At 40.7% G+C, this 23,654-nt stretch overlaps 1 protein-coding gene across 1 annotated transcript in view; it reads right to left on the bottom strand.

The window, feature by feature from the left end:
- The window catches only part of AMACR (alpha-methylacyl-CoA racemase), an 832,230-nt gene that overhangs the window by 137,255 nt on the left and 671,321 nt on the right, over window positions 1-23,654 (bottom strand). The window contains exon 5 of the mRNA XM_044070225.1: window positions 13,248-13,434. Coding sequence (XP_043926160.1) covers window positions 13,248-13,434 — 187 coding nt within the window. The remainder of the gene's footprint in view (window positions 1-13,247; window positions 13,435-23,654) is intronic.

Genomic DNA, 23,654 nt, shown 5'->3' with positions numbered 1-23,654 from the left:
GGAAACCGCCCACTGCTAGAGTCTGAGCGCTTCTCGACATAGGGGGTAGGACCTGGTTCCGCTTTGCTTGTTGATGTACCACACCACTGACATGTCCGATTGTATTGCAATGGTCCCAAAAGGGAGAGAGTCCTGAAGAGCTTGCAACGCTAGGAGCACGGCTCTCATTTCTAGGATGTTTATATGCAGATGGTACTCGTGAGTCTGCCAAGTGCCTTGGACTGTCCTTCCCTGATAATGCCCCCCCACCCTATCAGGGAGGCGTCTGTGGTCACTGTAGCAACCGGAGGGGGCTGAATGAAGGGTCTGCCCTGAGTCACTAGAGGGGAGACCATCCACCAGGAAAGGTGTCTTTTGCATGCTTCTGTAATCATGATCATATGAGACATGGGGAGCTGTTGGAAGGACCACTGTGTGAATAGAAGCCACTGAAGGATTCTCATGTGAAAGTGAGCCAGGGGTATCAGACGAATTGCTGCTGCCATAGAGCCTAGAGTTTGAAGGACATACCTGACTTGTACCTTTGTGCATTGCATGAGGAATTGAACTTGCTGGCGAATTGTGGACACCCTGTCAGAAGATAGCTTTGCGTACATGTTCCTTGTATCTAAGTCTGCTCCTATATAAGTAATAGATTGACAGGGCAACAAGGCAGATTTTTTTAAAAATTTATAGTAATGTCTAGCTGGGAGCGAATTGAAATTGTATAGTCCCTGGCTTGAAGAAGTTGATGCCTGGTAGTAGCAGTGAGGAGCCAGTCATCTAGATATGGAAACACCTGGAATCCTCAACGCCTCAGGTGAGCCGTGACCACTGCCATACATTTGGTGAACACCCTGAGGGCTGTGGTGAGACCAAAGGGCAGAGCTGTGAACTGGTAATGACTGGCTCCCAGCCAGAAGCGAAGGAAACTCTTGGAGCTTCTGTCCATCTTGATATGATAGTACACATCCTGGAGATCTATGGAGCACATCCAATTGTCCTGACCCAGAAAAGGTAGAATGGACTGTAGCTTGACCATCCGAAACTTTGTTCTTTGAACAGACTTGTTCAGTCTGCTGAGATCCAAGATAGGTCTCCAGTCCCCTGTCTTTTTTGGTACCAAAAAGAACCTTGAGTAGTTCCGGATCCGTGTTGGTCTGCTGAGACTTCCTGGATGACTCTTTTTTTCCTAGCAGTTTTGAAACTTCTATAACTGCTTGGTCCCTCTGACTGGGTGGAACATCTGGGAGGGACTTGTGGGACGGTAAAGGGGGTTGAAAGAATGGGATTCTGTAACCTCCGGATATGATTGAATGTACCCATTTGTCTTGCTTTAGGTTTAGCCAAGCTTTTGGGTACAATGAAAGTCTTCCTTCGACTGCCTCCAGAGGCGGACAGTCAGGCAACACTTCAGGGATGTTGGAAGGGCTTGTCAGAGAAAGATTCTCTGCTGTCCTGGTTCTGCGGACCCCCTCTGCCACAAGGACGGAGTCTGTTGTTATTGTTATTTCCTCCTCTGTCCCTGGAGGAAAAATCACTACGTGTGTCAGGCGAAGCTCCCTGGGATTTCCGAAACCACATTTTCCCACTCTTCTGACCCTTGGGGTATGATCTGGAAGGAGTGGAAAAATGGACTCCCACGGCAGAGAGAGTCTTGCCTTCCTGCTCACACCTAGTGAGAGTGTCTTTCACCTGTGGCCCAAATAGAAAGGAACCGTCAAAGGGAGTGTTGGTGAATGACGCTCTAAAGGGTTCCGCAAAATTACACAGCTGCATCCATGCATGTCTCCGAAGTTCCACGCCTGTGCCTGCGGCCCTACTCGCACCATCGGCTGTGTAGGAAATGAGCCTCATGGAGGAGTTGACTACTGAGTTAAGGGTTGCCAGCTGAGAAGCCACTTTAGCCTGAGCCCCTTCAGCTGATGGATCCTGAAGGGTATCTCCGAGCTCTTTCAGGAGATCCCTCTGAAGCCTGGTGAAATGGCATAAGTAGTTCAGTGACCTCATGGAGAAGGACGCTGAAGCAAACTTTCACTTCCCGTATCTGTCCATAGTCCTGGACTCCTTGTTAGGAGGATGGACAAAGGAAGAAGTTTCCGCTAACTCCTTTTTAGTGGCTGCTGCTACCACCATGGCATCCACGGGAACACCCTTAGTAAGGAACTGCCTGTCTGGGGGAGCAGTGACAAACTTGCTTGGTCTCCTCGAGGTTGGTTCCACTGTATCTGGGGCTGACCAAGCCCTTCGAGCCACCACTGACATTAGTGGATCGAAGGGTGGAGAAACCCAGGAGGTGGAAGGTTGGGAACCGAACGCATCCAGGAATACGGATTCATCCTCAGTAGGGGCTAGGGTATTTCAGTTCCCCCTCTGCTTAAGCATTTCTAAGTTGTCTGAGAAGAAAACATCTTCAGAGGGGGATCTCGGGGACCCTTCCGATTCATCCAAATCCATATCCAAAGTGACAGACTCGGGGGAGTCAATGTGCTTCCTCTTGCACTTCTTCTTCCGAGGGGGCTCCTCTGAATGATCAGGTGAGGCCTCAGAAGAAGAGGAAACACCCAATGGGGTGCCCTGGAGCGCTGGTTCCCACCGCTTGGGGTCTGGAGGAGGGACAGAGGTTGACGCAAGCACTACGGGGGACGGAGCCAGTGGGGTCGAAGGTGGAGCTGACTGGGAGGCCAGCACACTCCTCATGACATCGAAGGCGTCCCTGCCACAATACAGAGAAGGCTCCGGCTCCGAGGAGACAGGAATCCTTCTCCGCACCGAGGGAGACGGCTCCGAGGCCGATGTAGGAGCCGAGCTCACCTGCGCCAACGCTCCAAGAGGGAGAGCAGGGTCGGACAAGGGTCCGATGCCACTCGCCCCCTCTGAGCCAACGAGGGAGTCACAGCGCCCAGATCCCTCGATGGAAGGCACCATCGAGGGAATCGGAGCTGACTATGGATCCGAAGAAGAAATCGTTATCGGAGCCGACAGTTCCACGACTCAAACCCCAATAAACTCCGGCTCCAAGCTCAATGGAGATGGAGGAGGAACATCGATAGAAACAGACGGAGCTGACACCTGATGAGGAGGGCTGGACAACATTTTGGCCAGTGCCTGCGACTTCAACAACCTACTGACCACTCTCTCCAAGTCGTGGTCCGAGAGCCTAGAGGACCAAGAAGAGTGTGAAGATCTGTGACTGCGGTCACTCTGCAAAAAGGGAGAATGAGGAGCCGAATGAATGGACTCTAGCAAAGGGACCTCTGCCTTTTTTAGTCCTTGATGGCTCCGAGGGCACTAATGGAGCCGTCGAGGAAGCAGTCTCCTCGGTTCCAGCCAGGACCGAAGAAGTAGTAGGCAAGGCTGGGGCCAATGACGGCTCCAAGCTGGGAGCCGACGATTTGGCCGATTTAGGGGATTTCACTGGATGAGCCTTGGCCGGTGAATCCTGAGGCTTGAGAAGACCCCTCAAAATAAGTTTATTCTTGTGCTCCTGCAGAACTCTTGGGCTAAATGCATGGCAGATAAAACAAGAGTCCTGCAGGTGCACTGCGCCTAGGCAATAGATGCAAGAAGTGTGCCCATCTGTCAGAGACATTTTCTGACAGCATGAGTCACACTTATCCAGCAAAAAGATAAATCACAACTCTAAACTACTTTGGCCAACAGGCCAGACAGCACTAAGAACTAAAGACAGAACACTACCACAAAAAACACAATATAAGAAAGATTTTTTTTTTTTAAGACTAGGAAGCCTCTAACTCAAATGGCTACCTACCCAAAGACTAACACGCTACTACAGAGGGGAAAAGGGGGGGGGACTCTCTAATTTAAACGAATTCTAAGGGGAAAAACTACAATACACTAAAGACACTAAACTAAATCTACTATTTATCGCCCATAAAATAACAACAATTACAATACAAAAAACCCTAATCTGAGGAAAAAAGGCAGATTAATAAAGTTACACAAGCCTGAGCCAGTAACCAGGAACCTCACAGCTGAAGCGGAAAATGAGATCTGGGTAGCTAGCGCTAGGCATCATGGGATAAGGGGTAGCCTCGAGCCAGTAAACAGCTCTTGAGCTATAGAAGATGGCCGAGTCGGAGCCGAGGATCGGTTCCGATCCCAACCAGCAAGAATAAAGGTGAGATTGACAACTTATCATGCGTTTCCCATATATATCCATGATCCTAGATTCTCTAGTAGGAGGATGGATAGATGAGGAAGTCTCAGACATTTCATTTTTTGTGGCTGCCGCCACCACCATGGCATCAACAGGGACTCCCTTGGTCAAAAAAGACTTATCCAGAGGGGCTGAAATAAACTTATTAGGCCTCCGAGGAACCGGTTCCATAGATTCTGGAGACTCCCATGCCCTACGAGAGACCAGATCCATAAGCTCATCATAGGGCGGAGATACCCAAGAGGTGGAAGGTTGAGACCCAAATGCCTTCAGGAGAACCAACTCATCCTCAGTAGGGCTCTTGGACTGCCAATCTCCCCTATGCCTAAGGATTTCAAGAATTTCCGCAAAGGAGATGTCCTCAGAGGGGGATCTGGGGGACCCTTCTGATTCATCTAGGTCAGTGTCCGATGTGATAGACTCCTGGGGGGAGTCCAAATGCCTCCTCTTGCATAATCTCTTCCTGGGAACGTCTTCAGGGGGAACTTCTGAAGAGGTCTCAGAAGAGCAGGGAGCGCCCTGTGGGGCTACCTGAGGCTCTGGGTCTCTACACTTAGGAGGACTGGAGGAAACCGATACAGGCACTTTAGGGGAAGAAGAGGCCAGACCTTGAGATGAGGAAGTCTTGGGAGACAACACTCGCCTCATGGCATTGAAGGCACCTCGGCTCCGATGAGGAGTCAATGGCTCCGATGGAGCCGCGATCTCCTCCCGCACCGAAACCATGGGCTCTGAGCCAGAGGTAGGAGCCGAGGCCCTGTGAGGAAGAGTTGGCACCGACAAATCGGTGCAGCTATCCTCCCCGGACCCGAATGGAGAGAGTCGGCTCCTAGAGTCCCTGGTTGGCGCTGAGAATGCCCGAGCAGATGGAGCTGATGACACTGGAGCAGGTGTCGGCTCCAAGGGATCCATGATCATTAGGTCAGCCTCCTCCGGCTCCGAAGGTCAGATACGGCTCGGAGGAGGAGCAGACAATTCAAGGGTAGTGGTCTTCGGCTCCGACGGTTGTGTCTGAGCTGACAGCAATTTAACTAGGCCTGGTGCCTTCAAGAGTTTCTGAACCAGCCGGTCCATATCCAGATCAGATAAGCTGACAAAGGACCTGGAAGAGTGGACAAATGGAGCTGATTGGAGCAACATGGAAGGAGGTTTTCAGGTAACTGGTTCTAAGGCCATGTCCCGGTTCCGAAAAGAGCAGACTGTCGGCTCCGAGGGCAGTGGAGCCGAAGTCACCACAATTTCTGACCTCTTTCCTTTCCTGGATATAAAATCAGTGGAAGACTTAGAAGATTTGGATGACTTACTGGCTCCATCCTGGTCAGACAATGCCTCAGAAAAGGGGTGCTTAATGATATCTCTATCAATCAATTTCCTGTTCCTTTCAGCTAACACTTTTGTGGAAAAGGAATGACATATGCTGCAAGACTCTTGCAGATGTACCTCACTGAAGCAGTAAACACACTGCACATGGGCATCTGTGACTGGCATTTTTTGCCCGCAGTCTGGGCACTTTTTAAATCCAGACTTTGGATGCTTGTCCTTATCTTCAGACATTACACAACTCAAGCACACTGATTAACTAAGATCTGGTTTAAACTAAGTAACTCATACAAACATACACATAGCCCAAAAAGGGGCACTAACAACTAATAACTACAAACAGTAATTAGAGATCCAAAACAATAGTCCCAAAGGGGATCACTGACTAATCACTAATCCTAAAGCCAAAAGGCTGAAGGCAAAACAGAATACTGAGGAAAGGGGTAAAAACACAGAAAAAGTACAATTTACTAACTAGTATATCTGTACTACGAATAGAACCAATTATATAAAAAAATGAAAATATAACTTGCTGAAAGTTGAAAAACTCCCAATAAAGTCTTGAGCCAAGCTGGAAACCAAGAGATCCGTGCCGTGGCAAACTAGATCTGGGATAATTCCAGCAGTGCATTACGGGATAAGGGGTGGGGTCTCGAGCTACTGGAGAGCTTGCTAGTCGGCTGTGTCGGAACAGAGGATCGGCTCCGAACCCATCAGTGATGAATGAACAGCAAGATTGAACAACTTCACATGTATATTTCTTCTTCCAAAAAAAAAAAAACAAGTAATCTCCGTGGTATCCCTGAAGTCTCAAAACAACCCATTAAATAAGTATAGTGGGTCCAAAAACAAAACAGTGCAAGAAACTTCTGTGTAGAAGATTTTCAGTCCATATGTCTCTAGTTAATAACTGTATATTAATCAGATCAGACAATAGTAGTAGAAGTAGCGAACTTAAACTCGTCTTAAATAAAAAAAAAATAAATAATAAAAAATATATAATTGCACAGAATTACTAAGTATTCAAAAGTAATCCAAGCAAGGAAGGCAGTCTGTTTCCAGTCGAAAATCCTTTATTAAGTACACAGACAAGCGATCCAAGTAAAACAAAAATAGAGTAATAGTTTCCTCACAAGCTTTCTAAATATATACATATATATATATATATATATATATATATATATATATACTTTTTATCAGGCAAGGGAGTGGGTTTATTGTGCTGTAAAACAAAGTGTTATTGGTACACATGTTCAATTCATATCCCTTCCCCCATATGTGTGACATCCGAGCTGGTCCTGCCCTACTTTCTAGCTGTCATAATAATATAACCCTTATGTACTTTAAATAAAATTTAGAATGATGTGGTACCTCTTACTTAACCAGATTATTAAGTAGATTATTAAGTCTATAATTTTATCCAAGACAATACACTACATGGCTGGAAATCAACCTTAGTCCATTTGGCCATCAAAAAATATATATAAATATATATATATACACTTTGCATGTAAAAAATCAATTGTGAAAATCATATTCTGTTTTCATAACCTATTGTTAACAAAGATCACTTTCGTTCTTCTAGACTTCTTCAGGTCTGTGTACAAGAACCATCTACAAAAATATTATTGTATAATTAGTTAGTATTGTTATTATACATCATTTTGAATAAAGTGGAAAAAAGAGAACCAGAAAAAGCAAAAATAAGAAAAAAATGTATGATGATAGAAACAAAATATACACTTAAATTACAACTGATTTAAAATGGTATTTAAAACCAACTGGTAGAATAAAATAAAATAAAATTAGTGATATAAACAATGTGGCAATTTTCTAAGTTCCAGTACACCTTTAACTGAACATTTGTAGTTTAGTCCAGGTGTCCTAAAAGAGTTCAGCTTTAATTGCCACATGAGTTCATGTTTCTTCAGAATATTTTGGATGTCTCCTTCAAGATCATCCATGTCTATGTGATCCAGCATCTGGAACTTAAAACCTGTGTGTCTTTTATGAAGAGAAAGGTGTTTGGCTAGTGCATTATTTTTACATCCAGACCGGATTTCTGACAGATGACATGAAATCATACGCTTGAGTTTATTTACAGTCTTGCCCACATAGAATGCATCACATTCATTGCACTGTGCCCTGTAAATTACTTTTGTAGTGTTACAGTCACCCCCTGCACTGGCCTTAATCAGTTTTTATTGCCCTTATTTAAAGAAAATATCACCTTGCTGTATAAATATACAAAATGTACAGTTAGTTTCACATCTTTTAGTGTTTCTCTCAGCCCGGACTAAACTACTACTGTTCTATTAAGTGTAAGAAAATTGCCACATTGTTTACATGACTAATTTTATTTTATTTTATTTTATTCTACCAGTTGGCTTTAAATACCATGTTAAATCAGTTGTAATTTAAGTGTATATGTTGTTTCCATCATCATACATTTTTTTTCTTATTATTTTTTTCTTTTTCTGGTTCTCTTTTTTCCACTTTATTCAAAATTATGTGTAATAACAATACTAACTAATTATACAATAATATTTTATAGATAGTTTTTAGGGTTCTTGTACACAGACCTGAAGAAATCTAGAAGGACAAGAGAGATCTTTGTTAACAATAGGTTATGAAATTAGAATATGATTTTTACAATTGACTTTTTACATGCAAAGTGTATATGTACACATTTATATATATTTTTTGTTTGCCAAATGGACTAAGGTTGATATATTTCCAGCCATGTAGTATATTGTCTTGGATAAAATCACAATCTACTCAATAATCTGGTTAAATAAGAGGTACCACATCATTATAAATTTTATTTAAAGCACATAAGGGTTATATTACTATGACAGCTACTAAGTAGGGCAGGACCAGCTTGAATGTTACACATATGGGGGAAGGGATGTGAATTTAACATGTGTACCAGTAACACTTTGTTTTACAACACAATAAACCACTCCCTTGCCTGACAAAAAAAATATATATATATATTTAGAAAGCTTGTGAGGAAACTATTGCTCTATTTTTGTTTTACTTGGATTGCTTGTCTGTGTACTTAAAAAAATAAAGGATTTTTGACTGGAAACAGACTGCCTGCCTTGCTTGGATTACTTTTGAATACTTAGTAATTCTGTACAATTATATATTTTATTTTATTTTTTTTACTTAAGACGAGTTTAAGTTCGTTACTTCTACTACTATTGTCTGATCTGATTAATACACAGTGATTAACTAGAGATATATAGACTGAAAATCTGCCACACAGAGAAGTTTCTTACACTGTTTTATATTTATTCTTCCCTAACCTATCCATAAATTTACTATCCTTATCAGTGAGAAAAAGGGAAGAAGGCAGTTGCCTAGAAGACTTGTCAACTGAAACTTCAATAACAGCAGGATCTGCTGATGGATTCTTAAAAAGATACTGCTCCTTTGCAGACACTTTGCAAAATCTGTCTGGTCTCTTGTTAGCAGCAGCTTGTGATTCTGGGCTGTGGGAAGCAGCTAAGAAGGCATCCCGGAAAGGTGGTAGTAAAGGAGGGACTGCAGATGGTGAGGGCTGCTCCATCTGCAGGAGTTCAAAATATATTTTCTTGGCCTCAGAAACATCTGAGGCCTCCAATTTAAAATGCTGCCTAAGTAGGGAAATGGTATCTCCAAAAGAGAAATCTTTTCCTGGGGAGTCAGCAGTGAAGGTCTCTTCATCATCAGGAGTAGCAAAATCCATAGGGGATTCAATCTGGGAGCAATATGTCAGGTATTCATCTGAGGAGTAAGAGTCTTCCTCAGATTCTTCCTGAGGAACAAGTGGTTGGCCTCACTGGGGAATCTGGAACTGGAGTACCTGAAAGGCCTTGAATAAAGGAGGAACAGCAGAAGGCCTGGGTGCTGATGTTGGAATGGATGGCAAGGCAGCAGAAAGCCTCTCTGGCACCACGAGGCATGGTTCCCCCTCACCATCAGGAAGCGATGGTTGTAAAGCCTCAGTGGACATATTCTGGATAGCTGCTGCAATGGCTTCCGTTTCGGTTCCTGGTAACAGGGAGGTATCCGAAGTCCAGGGAGATCCTGAGTTAACACTTGCCTCAAGGCTCTCACTGTATTCTTGAGGCGTAGCTTGGGCGCTGGGCCTAACTTTTTTAGCCTTCTTCCTTGGCGGCTCATTGGAGGTACCCACTCTGTCTTCCATCTCAGATGCCAAGTGTCAAAGTCGCAGATTCTCCAAGTAGAAATTTAAAACTGACAAACAGCTTCTAAGGGTTTTAGGTACAAAGGATTGGCAGATGTCACAGGACTTGTAGTCAGGACCTGCCCCTAAACAAAATAAGCACTGATCGTGCATGGCCTTATGTGGAATTTGTCTTCCACAAGCACACTTTCCCTTCCTAGATGACATGCATCTGAAACAGGTAAAGAAACAAGCAACAAACCCACATGGGTACTTATCTGAATGCAGACAGCCAAGAGCGATTGTCAAAAATGGATGGCTGAAGTCAAGCAAAAGCCGGATTACTGGAACTGGTGATCAGAAGTCTGAAACACAATGAGGCAGAAAAGTTCTAAATTGGGTATGTGCAGACGTCACAGATATAGCTGGTGTCAGTTTATGGCTCTTAAATGCAACGTTGCATGTACCCCTGCTTCCAAGACTTTGGTATACTGGCTGGATGTCCGGTGCTGCACACAGCAGCTCCCTAAGATGAAGAATACTGCAACATGAGAATAGAAGGACATCACAAGTTGATAGCAGTCTAAACTTCGATCACCATGTATCCAAAGTGGTAAGGAAAGCCTTTTATGTTGCGCATCTGATATGTAAGGGTATCGCATTCAAGACCAAAGATGTTATAACACTCCCTTTTACATGTACCTCACCAGACACCTGTAGCAGATTGAGAGATCACAGAGGTTCCTGACCAAGAGAATTCAGGGACTTCAAAACATGACCTACATGGAAAGACTGAAAGCCCTGTAGCTGTAGCTGTACTCTGTGTCCTACAGGCTAATAAGAGGCGATGTGTGCATGGCCTACAGAGCAGTCCCTGACCCGGCCCTAATGGAAATGCTGCACGTTCATAAATCAAATGGGACAAGGGTCAGTCGCTCCAGAGATCTCAACCTAGCCTGTGACTTAAACAAAACATGCTGCAGAGACAGATGTCTTCCAGAGACGGCCGCTACTCGGGAAAAAACTCACAATTCACATTAAGCAGAGCTCCTCAATTGACCTATTTAAGCGCAACCTGGACAACTGGATGGGAGACTGTAAATGCACTCCTGGGTTGGCACCTATGTCCCTCATGGATAGGGACAGGCAATGCTGATCATAGATTTGTTCTGCAAACAATCAAATCATCTAACAATGGTCACTTAGGGAATATGAGTATTACATGGCTAGGCATGTAAAGGTCCTAGGGCAAATAGCCTAGTAACCTCCTATGAACTTATGAACCTATGACTCCATTATTTTCTGTCCCTCTTTCAGTCTTCTGAAATAAAAAATAGTGAAGGGGGTCCAAAGAGCAACTCCTTATAAAATGAGACATTAAGGAGTTCTGTCTTGAATCATTAGGCAGGAAACTGGGTTAATAGTCAGGAATATCTCCTCATGACCATCCCAGTAGCAGCAGCCCTAGATGCTGCTTTTACGGCATCATAACACAGTTCTATGTCAGGTTTCTCCACCTGTACAATAGTCAGGATCAGAAAGGTGACTGTTGCCTTCAGTAATTCCAGCAATTACTTCCCCATACTCTCCTATTAGTTGTCACGTTCGATTCTCAGCTAGAGCATCTTCTGTGTGGAGGCATATGTGAATGGGGCATGCCTTCGTTGAAGGTTGTGCATCAGGGCTGGTAACCCAGTATGTAAAAATCCACTACCAATCATTAGCGGACTGGAGTTCTGCTGTGGCAACCCCTAACCGGGAAAAGCTGAAAGACACAAGCAAGCACTCTCCCATTAGTTCTTTTCTAAACTCACCCCGATACCTTATCATGTGAGTTTGACAATTCATAACTCTGAAGATGAGGATTGCTGCTGCGCATACTTTCTTCACAAAGTAGTGTATAAGCCTACTCTTCAGTCCAATGGGAAATGTACTAAGTCCTGAGGCAAATGTACTAAGTCCTGAGGCAGTTTAGCTTCCCTATCAGTAAACAAAGACATTGTACCAGATCATGAGTCACATTTTGTCCATGTATACCTGTAGTATGCATTCTCTTCATCTTACTATCTTGTGACTGAACCCTTGGTAGCCCTCAAAATTTGGAGCACTGTGCTCTGACCCAAGGTAATACAAGCACTAACTATAGTAGTCTCTATGAGGACTCCAGCTCCCACAAGCCCACCTCTTTTCCTAACTGGGGTAGAAATGCCATACAGACTTTTGAATGCCAGAACACGTATCGGAGTAGATCAACAAATGACTTATCACTGCTATCAAAAACACAAGAAAACATAACTGCTCAGTCTGATGCATTATTACGTCCAGGCTAATGCTAGACTGGCAAATGCTCTTTTCTTGATACCATGCACACATTTGCAAGAAAGACTTGAAAATGGCACAGGCAGATGTTACCTTTAAACTAGGATGGACTAAAAGTGATGTCAGCATGACATGTGGAAGGGAAGGATATTTAACTCTGAGAAGTTAAGTCAGACACTGGAGTCAGTGATTCAACCTTTGAGTAAGATTCTATTGCTTATGACTGCTACAATGAAGCAGCATGTGATGAACACACACACACACACACACACACACACACACACACACACACACACACACACACCAGCAAATGCCTGTGTATGCGAACAGATGTACACATAGGTGTGTGTGTGTGTGTGTGTGTGTGTGTGTGTGTGTGTGTGTGTGTGAACGCATGTTGAAGGGGGGGGGTCTACTTTTATGCACTATACCACATTTTTGTAGGCGAGGCCATAAACATATCTGAAATGTAGGTGAGGCTTAATGACTTTTCTGTTTTTGGTGGTGACTTATTTTCACAGAATTCCAGAATTTTTGCATTAGAGAAGGTATTGCAAAATGGAGGTAGATAAGTAATAAGAAAAAAGTGCAATAGCTGGCTATGCTAAGACACCACTAGCAACAAACAGTAACCTGCAATCAAGGGATGGTGAAATACTTCAAGTGGTGCAACGTTTTAGACATAGAAGAATGGAAATGTGATTTAGCTGCTGTAAGGACAGCTTATCTAAAAAGTCCTTCTGAATGTCTGCTTCTTCATGAATAAATGATGTGGTACACTGTGTGCCCCATGCTTCTCAAACCATTTCCCTTCCATCACTCCATTATCCTCCAATGCAATACTAGGAGTGCAATGCAAGCCGAAGTTCAGCACTAGCAATTTTTTTTCCTGCAGCAGCTAAAATGTCATTCGTGGTAGACTAGTTTACACACCCAGGTCAGCATCAACCCTCCTCACCTGCGCTTCTCACTCAAGTGGGTGACTGATTTCTATCCAGTTCTTTCGTGCAGTCAGCTGGGTGCCCACCTTCTTTGAATATGGTGAACATCTGTATGTGGAAGTGTGAGAGTAGCAACATCCACTATCCACAGCCATGTCCACAGACGTGAACCTGGAAGTTTGCAAAAATGAAAAACCTGCTTATGGGTTTTCCTGTACACATAATTTGTACTAAATACCTCCTTCCACTATTATTTTGCTTATCTTATGCAACATTTTTCTATCTGTCATGCTATTTCTTACACATCAAAATACAGACTGCAAAAATAACTTGCCTTTTAACAGCTGTTCATAAAATTGAGGCTCAATAGCTCCAACTGCCACAAACTTGCCATCTGAGGTTTTGTATGTTTCATAGAAGTGTGCTCCAGTGTCAAGCAGGTTTTCTCCTCTAAGTCTGCTCCAAATTCCCAGACTTTGTGACTGCCATACAAATGAGCCTAAATAAGCTGTTCCTTCAACCTGAAGGGAAAAAAAGCAGAGAAGACAGTCTGTAGATAGTAGAAATGTACAATATAAAGTACAGATACCACCATCCATTGAACATTTTATACAGCACAGCAACTCATGTCAGTATTTATTCTATGCTTATATTCCATCGGTGAGAGAAACATGGCACACACTATAAAACAATTACAACAATTATACCTTTTATTAAAATACTTCTGTTGATAAAACAATGGTTCAATACTATGAAACACTTACCTGAGAAGAAAATAAATGTATTTCTATATTTCAAACTACTATGCTCTTTTTCTTCTGAATGGTAAAATATTAAACATTATTTCTAATCAGTAGTTTTCGTCCACCTGTTTAAAATAATAAAATGAATTGACCATTATGACGGATTTTGTATTATATACCTGAAGTAGTGTTTTTTAATGTAGTTGTATCTTCTATGCAACTGGAACTGCAATTTTCTAAGCAGAACTGCATCTCCTAGCACTGCTGTTTTGCAGTAATTGTTCTGACCTTTTAACATTTTAGCAGCATGGGCATTTTTTTTCCCAAGAACTGTTACTGTCAAATGTCTCAGATTTCTCCTGCAACCTGCAAAATATGGATGCTGTTATTCCCGTAAAACAGAGGAAACAAATAAGCAAGAGACAGATTAGTGGCCTGTTGTAGAAAACTGCATACCAGCTCTTGGTTTTCACAGAAGGAAGTAGGGCATGCAATAATGTGGAATACACCGTTTCTGTATAAAGGTATACATCTCATTTGACTGAACTGAGAACTGGGCAAGCTAATCTTTTAAAAACAAGGTTTACTGACATTATGTAAACTTCTTTTCTGTATTCTGAGATGGAATGAGGGGGCTCAATTGCTTCCCCAAAATATTACAAAATATGTACATGAACGTTCAAATTACATATATAACTGATATGTACTCACCACAACAACTGATCTGTAATGGGAGCTCAGCTTTCTGTAATTGTTAACTTTTTATGTTGCTTTCTCCAGCATAGTGCAATTTTGAACTTTCTCACGTTTCTATGCTCAGAGGCATGCATGCTGATGGCTGGCGCATTATAAATAATGGCAAACTATAATACTCAAGTAGCACATGCTCAGTGCTGTATTAGTGTGCTTGACCCTAATCATAGTATAATCACTAAGACAGATATCGCCACACAAACATCTGCATATGCACACAAATTATACAAGTCCAACTTAAAGAAAAATCCACCTACAGGATGCAGAAACCAACCATTTATATGAGGATGTCAGGAAAGCACAGACACTATAAAATGCTTCTCTGCAGATCAACTGATATTGAGTCCATACCTGCAACATTTGACTTATAAAGTGTTTTTTTTTTTTTTTTTTATTAGACATAAAAAATCTTAAGCAGGTAAATGTTGGGAAGAATCTAAAAGCAAGGAAGGCAACAGGAAGACTGGCTTCAAAAACACTGCAGCTGTGGTCACAACCAGTTTGTTGCTGTTTAGCACTTTAGCATGATAAGGTCCAAAGTTCATTAACAATGACAGTAGTGAAATTCAGTGGGAGATGAAGAACTTATTACTATCCCACTTGCAGCTGCAGCAGGGACTATGTAAACAGCATGTACCACTGAGTTGTGTCCACAAGGAAAGACAAGGGAAAGCTGTGAACACCGGTCATGTACTTGCCTCAAAGTGGCTCAGTGCAACCATGCTTGCACAGAAGTAGCAAGGATAAATCATGGAGAAACTAAATGGTCATTATGGTTGTGTTTTCATCTACTTTATGACCAAATTAAAGGGAGAAAATCGGATTATTGGAAAGTCATGAAAATGGGGGAAGTAAGCAGAGGATAGAACATATGGAAAAATGAAGGAATGAGCAAGATGGATGTGAGGAAGATGGGGTCAAGATTTTCTGTGGGTCAGGAGTCCATTTTATATATATATATATATATATATATATATATATATATATATATATATATATATATATGACACGAAAGTAAGCTGGGGAAAGAAGTAAGAGGGTTAGGGTTGGTAGCAAAGGCACAAAAACAAGCACAGACGACAGACAAGATTGACAGTGAAGGTGCTCATGATCAATCAACTTCCTAACAATGTCTGTCAGTTGTGTCACAAATAGGGTTGCCAGATGTCCGGTTTTTGACTGGACTGTCCGGTTATCTAACAAATTGTCCGGTTAGAAATTTCAATCAAAACCGGACTTTTGGTTTTAAATTTTGCGGCGCTGATGTCATCACATGCGTGGCTACCAGCCTGTCGGAATTGAGCTCAATGAGCTCACTTCCGGTAGTGCGAGCGGGAAGCAGAAGCCCAGCATGTATTGCAAGTGGGAACTTAAACAGAAGCCCAGCATTAACCAACTTTGGATTATTATGGATATTATTTCACTTTGGGGAATTCATCAGCGTGACTTACGGGAAGGCAGCAATTTCAGAAGCCAGCACAAAGGTAGGGTGTGTGTGATTGGGAATAATATTAGAAAGCGCATTAACATCTTCTCAGTCCTGATGGTATGACTGCCAGTATGGGTACATTCAATGTGCGATAAATATATGTACATTCTGAAGGCATTTCCAGAGATTCTTAATTGAAAATACTTTAGGGCTCAAATTACATAATGTGGTTTTCTGCATACTGAATGCATTTTTTTCCTGCTATAAAATTCACATTTTGATTACCCTTAAAATGTGAACATATTAATATAAAGTTCCTCAAGCACTTTGGTCAGACTCCGCTGATGTGGGTAATTCGGCATTAGCAGTTTTCAATAGCTCCTGAGATATTCCACATATCCTCAGACAACCTGAAATCACACATTAGCACTTCCAGCAGGGACTTTTATTATCTGATGAAGTCTTTTTATGTTGAAAGTGCTCATAAAGAAATAAACCATCAGATTTATACCTGATAAGACGGGTCATATCTCAGATAGTGTATTTTGAAGTTTAACAGCCTGTAAGTTCTGCTATAGTTTTGGCCCATTAGGAATTGTAAAGGAGGCAGATAACTTCCTGTGCAAGACAGTTCATTTTTCAGACTTTTAAAAGTAAAAGTTTTAACTGTTCTTCTGCCTGTAATGTGAATACTATGAACCAGAATTGTGTATTTGCATGCACACGTGCTTGTGCGTGTGTGCATGTATACAGGCACTTAAGTGCATTTGTATGCATGCATGCCTATGTATATCCATGAGTGTGCAAGTGCATTTGCAAGCAAGCATGTGTGTGTATATGAGTGTGTATCACGATGTACACTACTAGACACTTGTCTTGTTCTGTGTTGCTAATAATAGCTCAAAATATTATTCAAATTAAACCTGCAACTTTTATAACTCGCAAAATTGTTTCATAGCACTATGGTGAGCTGACAGTCATGCTAAATGCTAATGTAGCATTCCAGGGAAATGGTCTATGCTAATTATTCATGTGCTGTCCCTTGAAGTGCTTTTGGTAAAGCATTTAAAGTGATTTAGAGAATGATTTGCTCTGTAAAGTAACATGACTGCTGATGTTAATGAACACAGCCAACAACATGTGTTAACCTTAGTGGTAGAGGTAAATGCTGGGAAGTTTAGCAGACAGGTAGTGTTTGAGATGCTTCTACTTGTGTGTATGAGTGAGGCTGAAGGTGTAAGTTTATGTGTGAATGTGCATCTGCCTGAAAGGTTGCAGTGGGGAGTGGGGTTAGTTAGAGGGTGCGCACGTGTGTGTGTGTTTGTGTCTGGAATGTTGGAGTTGTAGGTTAATTAGGGGGTAGGGTAGGCTTGAGTGTGTGTGTGTGTGTGTGTGGGTGGTGTGTGTGTGTGTGTGTGTGTGTGTGTGTGTGTGTGTGTGTGTGTGTGTGTGTGTGTGTGTGTATTAGGTGAATGGGTGTGTGCCCATGAGTACATTTTGGGTGCTCGTGTGTGTGTGTGTGTGTGTGTGTGTATTGGGGGCTGTCATATAGTATTGCTAGCTTATTGAAAATCAGAAGAGCAAAATTGTAATAGAAAGGTATAACAATTAATACTATAAAAGATTATGTGTGGTATGTGCCAGCTTATGTTATTTACAATATTTGATAGTATGTAACAAGAGGTGTGTAAAGCCTCATTGTTTTAGAGAGTTATTTACAATATTTGACAGCATTTAAGAAGGTGTGTGTAAAGTCAAATTGTTTTGGAGAACAAGTATATGATTTTTGCGAAGTACTGTTGACCAATACTTACAAGATGTAGGATGATTTAAGCAACTGTGTACCAACCATAATGTTTTAGTTTTTTAAGTATCTCTGCAGTTGTAAAGTAGGAAATACTAAAGAATTTGTAAAGTTGGTGTAATATTTATTGGTAGTTGCTAGTAGGTCTAGTAGTTTACAGATATTTTTAATATTCAATATTTTAATATTCAATTTTTTATATGTTTGCATTTTTATATATTTCCAATAGACAATATTTGTATTGCATTTGGGTAGAGTAGATTATGGAGTTGTACATATGAACTCTGTTGTAAAACAAAATACCATCAGTTATATGGCAATGTTACAAGTGGAACTACCCCTTTAATTACAAATTTAATAATGGAATAATTGGATGTTAATTGAATTTATTGTTTGGCAAGGGCAGTATAAAAGAACCTACCAAAGTATGTAACAAATGTCTTGAAAAAGCCTGGGAGTGCCTGGGTGAAAGCGCTTGACATACGACATACTGGATGTGCTTTGTGTTTTTAACGCTGTTCTGGTGAAGCTTTTAAAGAATAAAACAAACTTCTGTTCAGTACTTGGTTCGCAATCTTTGAATCCTGATTTTTGGACTACCAGTTGGTGTTTTGACAAGGTTCTTCGTTTTTGTGTTGGCTGTCATACATCCATACTCCCCTAAACTAACAAGCAAATCCTGCAACATTGATTATTTTTTTTCTATTTATAGAGTGGGTGTGGAAGTAGACTTTTATGATGGAAATGTTCTGAATTGTGCAGTTTTGTCATTATTGATTCATGCATTTTGTTTCATTGCCTACAGTACAGTCTACTGGAAAAATGTTCAAACAATAAATTCAGGAAGGTGTATCAAAGAAAAGAGCACATGTATGTTTCTTGTTTTGTGTGCAAGGGGCCTATGATTTGCAAACAAACCAAAGGTAATCTTTATCCACCCGTGGCCATGCATTTTCTTTGGATGTGGTGTGGGTTTCAATGCTGTTTCAATGAATGTGAGTTTCAAGGGTAGAGAAGTTTTAATGCCATTGCCAAGTTTTTTTCATTGTGAGACAGTATTGCTTTGTTTACCAGATGTCTGTCAGTGTTTGTGCATCATTGTGCTTTAAAATGTAAAAAATAAAATCCAAATAATCATTGTAGAAGAGTAGTTTTAATGCTAAGTCTGTTTTCATTGTGAGACCGTATTGCTTTCTTTAGCAAATGTGTATCAGTGGGGTTTGTGCTATAAAATATGAAATAAATGTTTTAAATTAAAGCCAAATATCTGTAATCACTGTAGAAGTAAAGCAGAAGATAGTATGCACAGTGAGAGTTTTAAACAGTGTTTATGGCAACTGGGGAGAAATCAGCTGAAAGCAGGCATCTGGAACAGAAAGAGGGTGTTCCCATCAGCTGATGTCACACTGATGTCACAAAATGGGCGGGGCAATGATGGGAGAGGGTGGGAATGGGTGGGGTTATGGGTGATGCAAGGGGCGTGACCTTAGTCCAGTTTTAGCCACAAAGAAAGCTGGCAACCCTAGTCACAAAGGTGTCCCTCCCACTAACACTGCTACTGATGAGGACAACAGCCCCACCCTCCAGTGAACAGCTGTATGGTATGTCTCCTGCAGCCGATGTTTGAGCTGAGGAGGTAACTCTGGCAGGTTGGCTCTCAGATGGGGTAAATGGCAGTGCCACTTGTGGGGGGGTGTGGCCTTTGCTTGAGCAACAGGTGCAGGTCTAGATGCTACCACATATAACTAAAATAAATGGAGAAAAAAAAACATAAAAATAAAATAAATATATGTAAAAGGCTAGCAAGAAAGAGGTTGAGAGCAAAAAAAGTTCAGATACAATGAAAAAATGCAGCTCACATGTAATTTTTCTCTTATAATGTGCAACAATTACCCTCTCCCAATTACCAGTGATGGCTTGATTCACATCTGAGGGTGGAAACTGAACCCACATACATCAGTATTTGGAATCTGAAAGGCAATACTTTAACATGTTGAGTTACATGCACAATCTCACTGCAGCTTGTAGTCAGTCATACAGTACAAACTTCAAATACTCGTATTTTTGAACTGTGGAACTTAGAAAAATAATTGGCAGTACAAGATGAAACATGCAGTGGCAGACTACAGCTATAAGCTGTTAACATATTCTCAAATCTGTGTAGACAACAAACTCTCCTCTCTTTTACAAAATCCACAACACAACTCTGACCCAAATAAACCAAAAACAAAAGAGAAGATAAAATAATTGCTTCACATTTTAGGATGTTTCACAACAGCGATGTGACTTTGTTACAACGTACTGTTTTAGAAACTGTGAACTGTTTGGGTAATGATGAAAATGTATTAAAACAAAAGTTACTACATAAAAGAGCATTTTTATTCTAAAGTATAAAACTATGACACCTACCGGTTTAAACAATGAATTAAATTGGAAATGTTTGCTTTAAGATGGAAATTCATTGTTTAATTAGTGGGTGTGTGATGTTAATTGAATGTGTTTTATTTATATATATATATATATATATATATATATATATATATAAAAAAGAGTACATGCTCTGTATCTTTTTATTGTTTGATATTCCTTGAAGGTGGAAACACCGAAGTGCTAGAAAATAAAGAAATTTTGTTTTACATGATTGCCTTCTTTAAATCACACTCGGTGGTTTATTTGGGTCAGAGTTGTGTTTTGGATTTTGTAAAGGAGAGGAGAGTTTGTTGTCTACATTTTGGGGTATGGCTTCTGACCCAAATGTGGATGTGCCTCAGGCATTCCGTGAGGAACTGGTATTTCAGTTGGGAACAGCAGGTGGATCGGGTTCCCAGTCTGGCTCTCAGAGGACTATAGAACATTATCTGAATGGCTCTCTACAGACACCGATGACGGCTATGGAGAACCAACATGTCAATATAGGTATTGGCCATATTTTTGATATGTTTGTGAAAGAGAGCAAAGAGAGTATCCGACCCTTTTACTTCGGTGGGACAGATATTTAATGTTATACCACCAGATATGAGAGAGAATGCGGTGGTGGTGCTGCGGTAGCGTTGTCACCTCATAGCAAGACGTTGTCCCATTCGATTCTCAGCTAGAGCGTCTTCTGTGTGGAGGCATACGTGAATGGGGCGTGCCTTCATTGAAGGTTGTGCATCAGGGCTGGTAACCCGGTACGTAAAAATCCACTACCAATCATTAGCAGACAGGAGTTCCGCTGTGGCGACCCCTAACCAGGAAAAGCCGAAAGGCACAAACAAACCACCAGATATGAGAGAACTTTGTGATAAGTAGGAAAAGCTGTTGGAAAAAGAAACTAAGACTTATTTTAACATTTTAGGGTTACAGAGATACATTGATCTCGACATTAAGGGGCTCAGATTTGTGAAAAATCCAAGTACACCTTTTGACTTAAACTGTTCTGCGGACAAACAGTTTAAGAAACGTTTGTTTAAGTCTGCCCATAGATGTGTAACCGAATGGTTGCATATCTTGGAAAGAGATCAACTGAAACATAAGAAATTAAAACAAGAGTTAGCTGTTTTATCTCAGACAATCAGCAATTCTATGAACCCTATTAATGTTAATGCTTTCTTGTAGAAAACTAATGAAAATCTGTTTTCGTTAGAGGTGGAACTGATTGATCAGAAGAAGTCCAAATTGACATGGGACATCAAAGAATATGAGGCTGGGCTTGCCTTCTCATATTCAACCGACCGGAGAGCGGGGAATCAAGGAAGACGTCAGCACGTAAAGTTTAAGAGCACACCCTCTACTTCCTTTGCATCATCTGGGGAAGAAAGTCGGTTTGATACGAGCAATGAGTTTCCAGAGTTGCCACGACCACAACAGCCGGAGACATACAATCAAACTTTTCGGAAGCAAGGGGCCCCACAATTTAATCAACAACAGTGACAACAGGGACAGAAAAGAAATAGAAACTTTGGAATACATGCCGGTAACCCGGAAAGGGGCTACCAGGCAGATTTCCAACAAGGATAAAGGAACAGACAACAATATAATAAAAGGTTCAGGAAATAAGGTATGTACTGAACCGAGTTTAGTTTTAAATCTATCTCAATGTGAGTTAATGCAGAGTTTACTGTATTAAGTTTGGGTCTGAAGTTTGTACCGACTGTGTTACCTCGGAGGCATGTAGTGAAATAAGAGGTATTTAGATTTTTAAGAAAAGTACATTTAAAATATCATTTTTCTAAAGATTTTATGAGTGAAATTGCAGTATCTAATTCTTCTCTTATTAATGAATCTGACGATAGTTTCTTTTCTTGTAATAAAGATGCTGAAGAAAGTTTTGTGGGCAATGATCTTTCCAATGCTTATTGTAAGATCAATGTTTCATATATACCAATGTTCCGTAAATTTATGCCACCTTTTGTTAATCAACATATTGCACAATTTGGTTCCATGATAGGGTTTGGGTGTGAGAACATCTGTGATAATGTATCATTAAACAAAAGTAAAGTGTCTTATAATTTAACTCTGAAGGAATGGCAAGCTTTGAGAGTATTAAGTGATAGAAAGGACATAGTCATTAAACCTTCAGATAAGGGGAATAAAATAGTCATTATGAATGCATTACAATACTATAATATGTGCATGGAACATTTGGAAAACATTGAGGTGTATGAAAAATGTAATAAAAGCAAATATGAACAAGCAATAATTGAGTTTGAAAAAATGTTGGATAGGAGTGTCAGGCTAGGATATTTTAGTGAAAAAGATGTTAGGGACAGACTATTTAATCGGAATAGTGAAATAGCTATTTTTTTCTGTCTGCCAAAAATACATAAAAATGTGGTTAAACCTCCGGGAAGACCTATTATTTCTGCTTGTAATTATTTTTTGCATAACATTGGTTGAGTATTACATGGAATATTATTACCCTATGTCCTTAAATCCCCTGTTTATATAAAAGATAGTGTGGATTTTTTACATAAAATCTCTCCGATAGTATGGAATAAGAAAAGGTATTGGTTGGTAATTGATGTTAAGAGCTTATTATACCTCTATTCAACACACAGATGGTTTGGAGGCGATAATGTATTTTTTTGGGCGAAAGTCCTTTAGCTTGCTTTGTTACTAATATGGTAGATTTCTGTTTAAAAAATAATTATTTTTATGTTGATAATATGCTATATAGACAGAAACAGGGTACAGCAATGGAGGCAGCTTTTGCCCCCGTGTATGCAAACCTTTTCATGTCTTTTTTTGAGAAAAGGTTTTTATTTCATTTGAATTTTATGAGGAAATATGTAGATTTTTATTTTCGTTACATAGATGACTTAATATTCATATGTGAAGGGGGTGAGGAAGAAGTGGACAACTTTATTTCAGCTATGCATAGGAACCCTTTCGGTCTAGCATTTGATGGACTTCAGAAAGGGAATAGGGTAGTGTATTTAGACCTTATTTTGGAAGGCTTGGAGAATGGGAATATTTCGTCCAAAATTCATAGGAAATTTATGGATGGAAACCAATATTTACATGCCTTAAGTTGTCATCCCCCCCATGTGTTGGAAGCTTTACCTTATGGTGAGTTAGTATGTGTTTCTAGGCTATGTAGTGAAAAGAATGAGTTAATAAAGGAGATGGAAAAAACAAATTATATGTTTTTACAAAGGGGCTATGACCCAGATATTTTGAAACAGGCCCAGATTAGATTAAAGAATGAAATAGGTATGGACAGAGATTTAAAAAGAATTAGAGGAAGGAATAGGTGTCAGATTAGAAGAGTTGATGAACGAAATAAAGAAAAAAGAGATGTGATTTACTACGTAACTGTGTATAATGAGATGTGATTTACTACGTAACTGTGTATAATGTAAAAAGTGAGGAAGTGAAAGTTCTGATAGAGTATTACTGGAAATATCTGTTAGAAGATGGTGTTTTGGCCAATATTCTTCCTAATAAACCATTTTTTTCTTATAAAAGGGGTAGGAATTTGAAGGACATGGTTGTCCATGGGAAATTTCATATGCCAAAGGTGTGTATATC

Source organism: Protopterus annectens, chromosome 1.part0, assembly GCF_019279795.1.
Source record: "Protopterus annectens isolate FY-2018-M chromosome 1.part0, PAN1.0, whole genome shotgun sequence".
Taxonomy (NCBI): domain Eukaryota; kingdom Metazoa; phylum Chordata; order Ceratodontiformes; family Protopteridae; genus Protopterus; species Protopterus annectens.
This window is presented reverse-complemented; position numbering and strand designations above follow the sequence as displayed.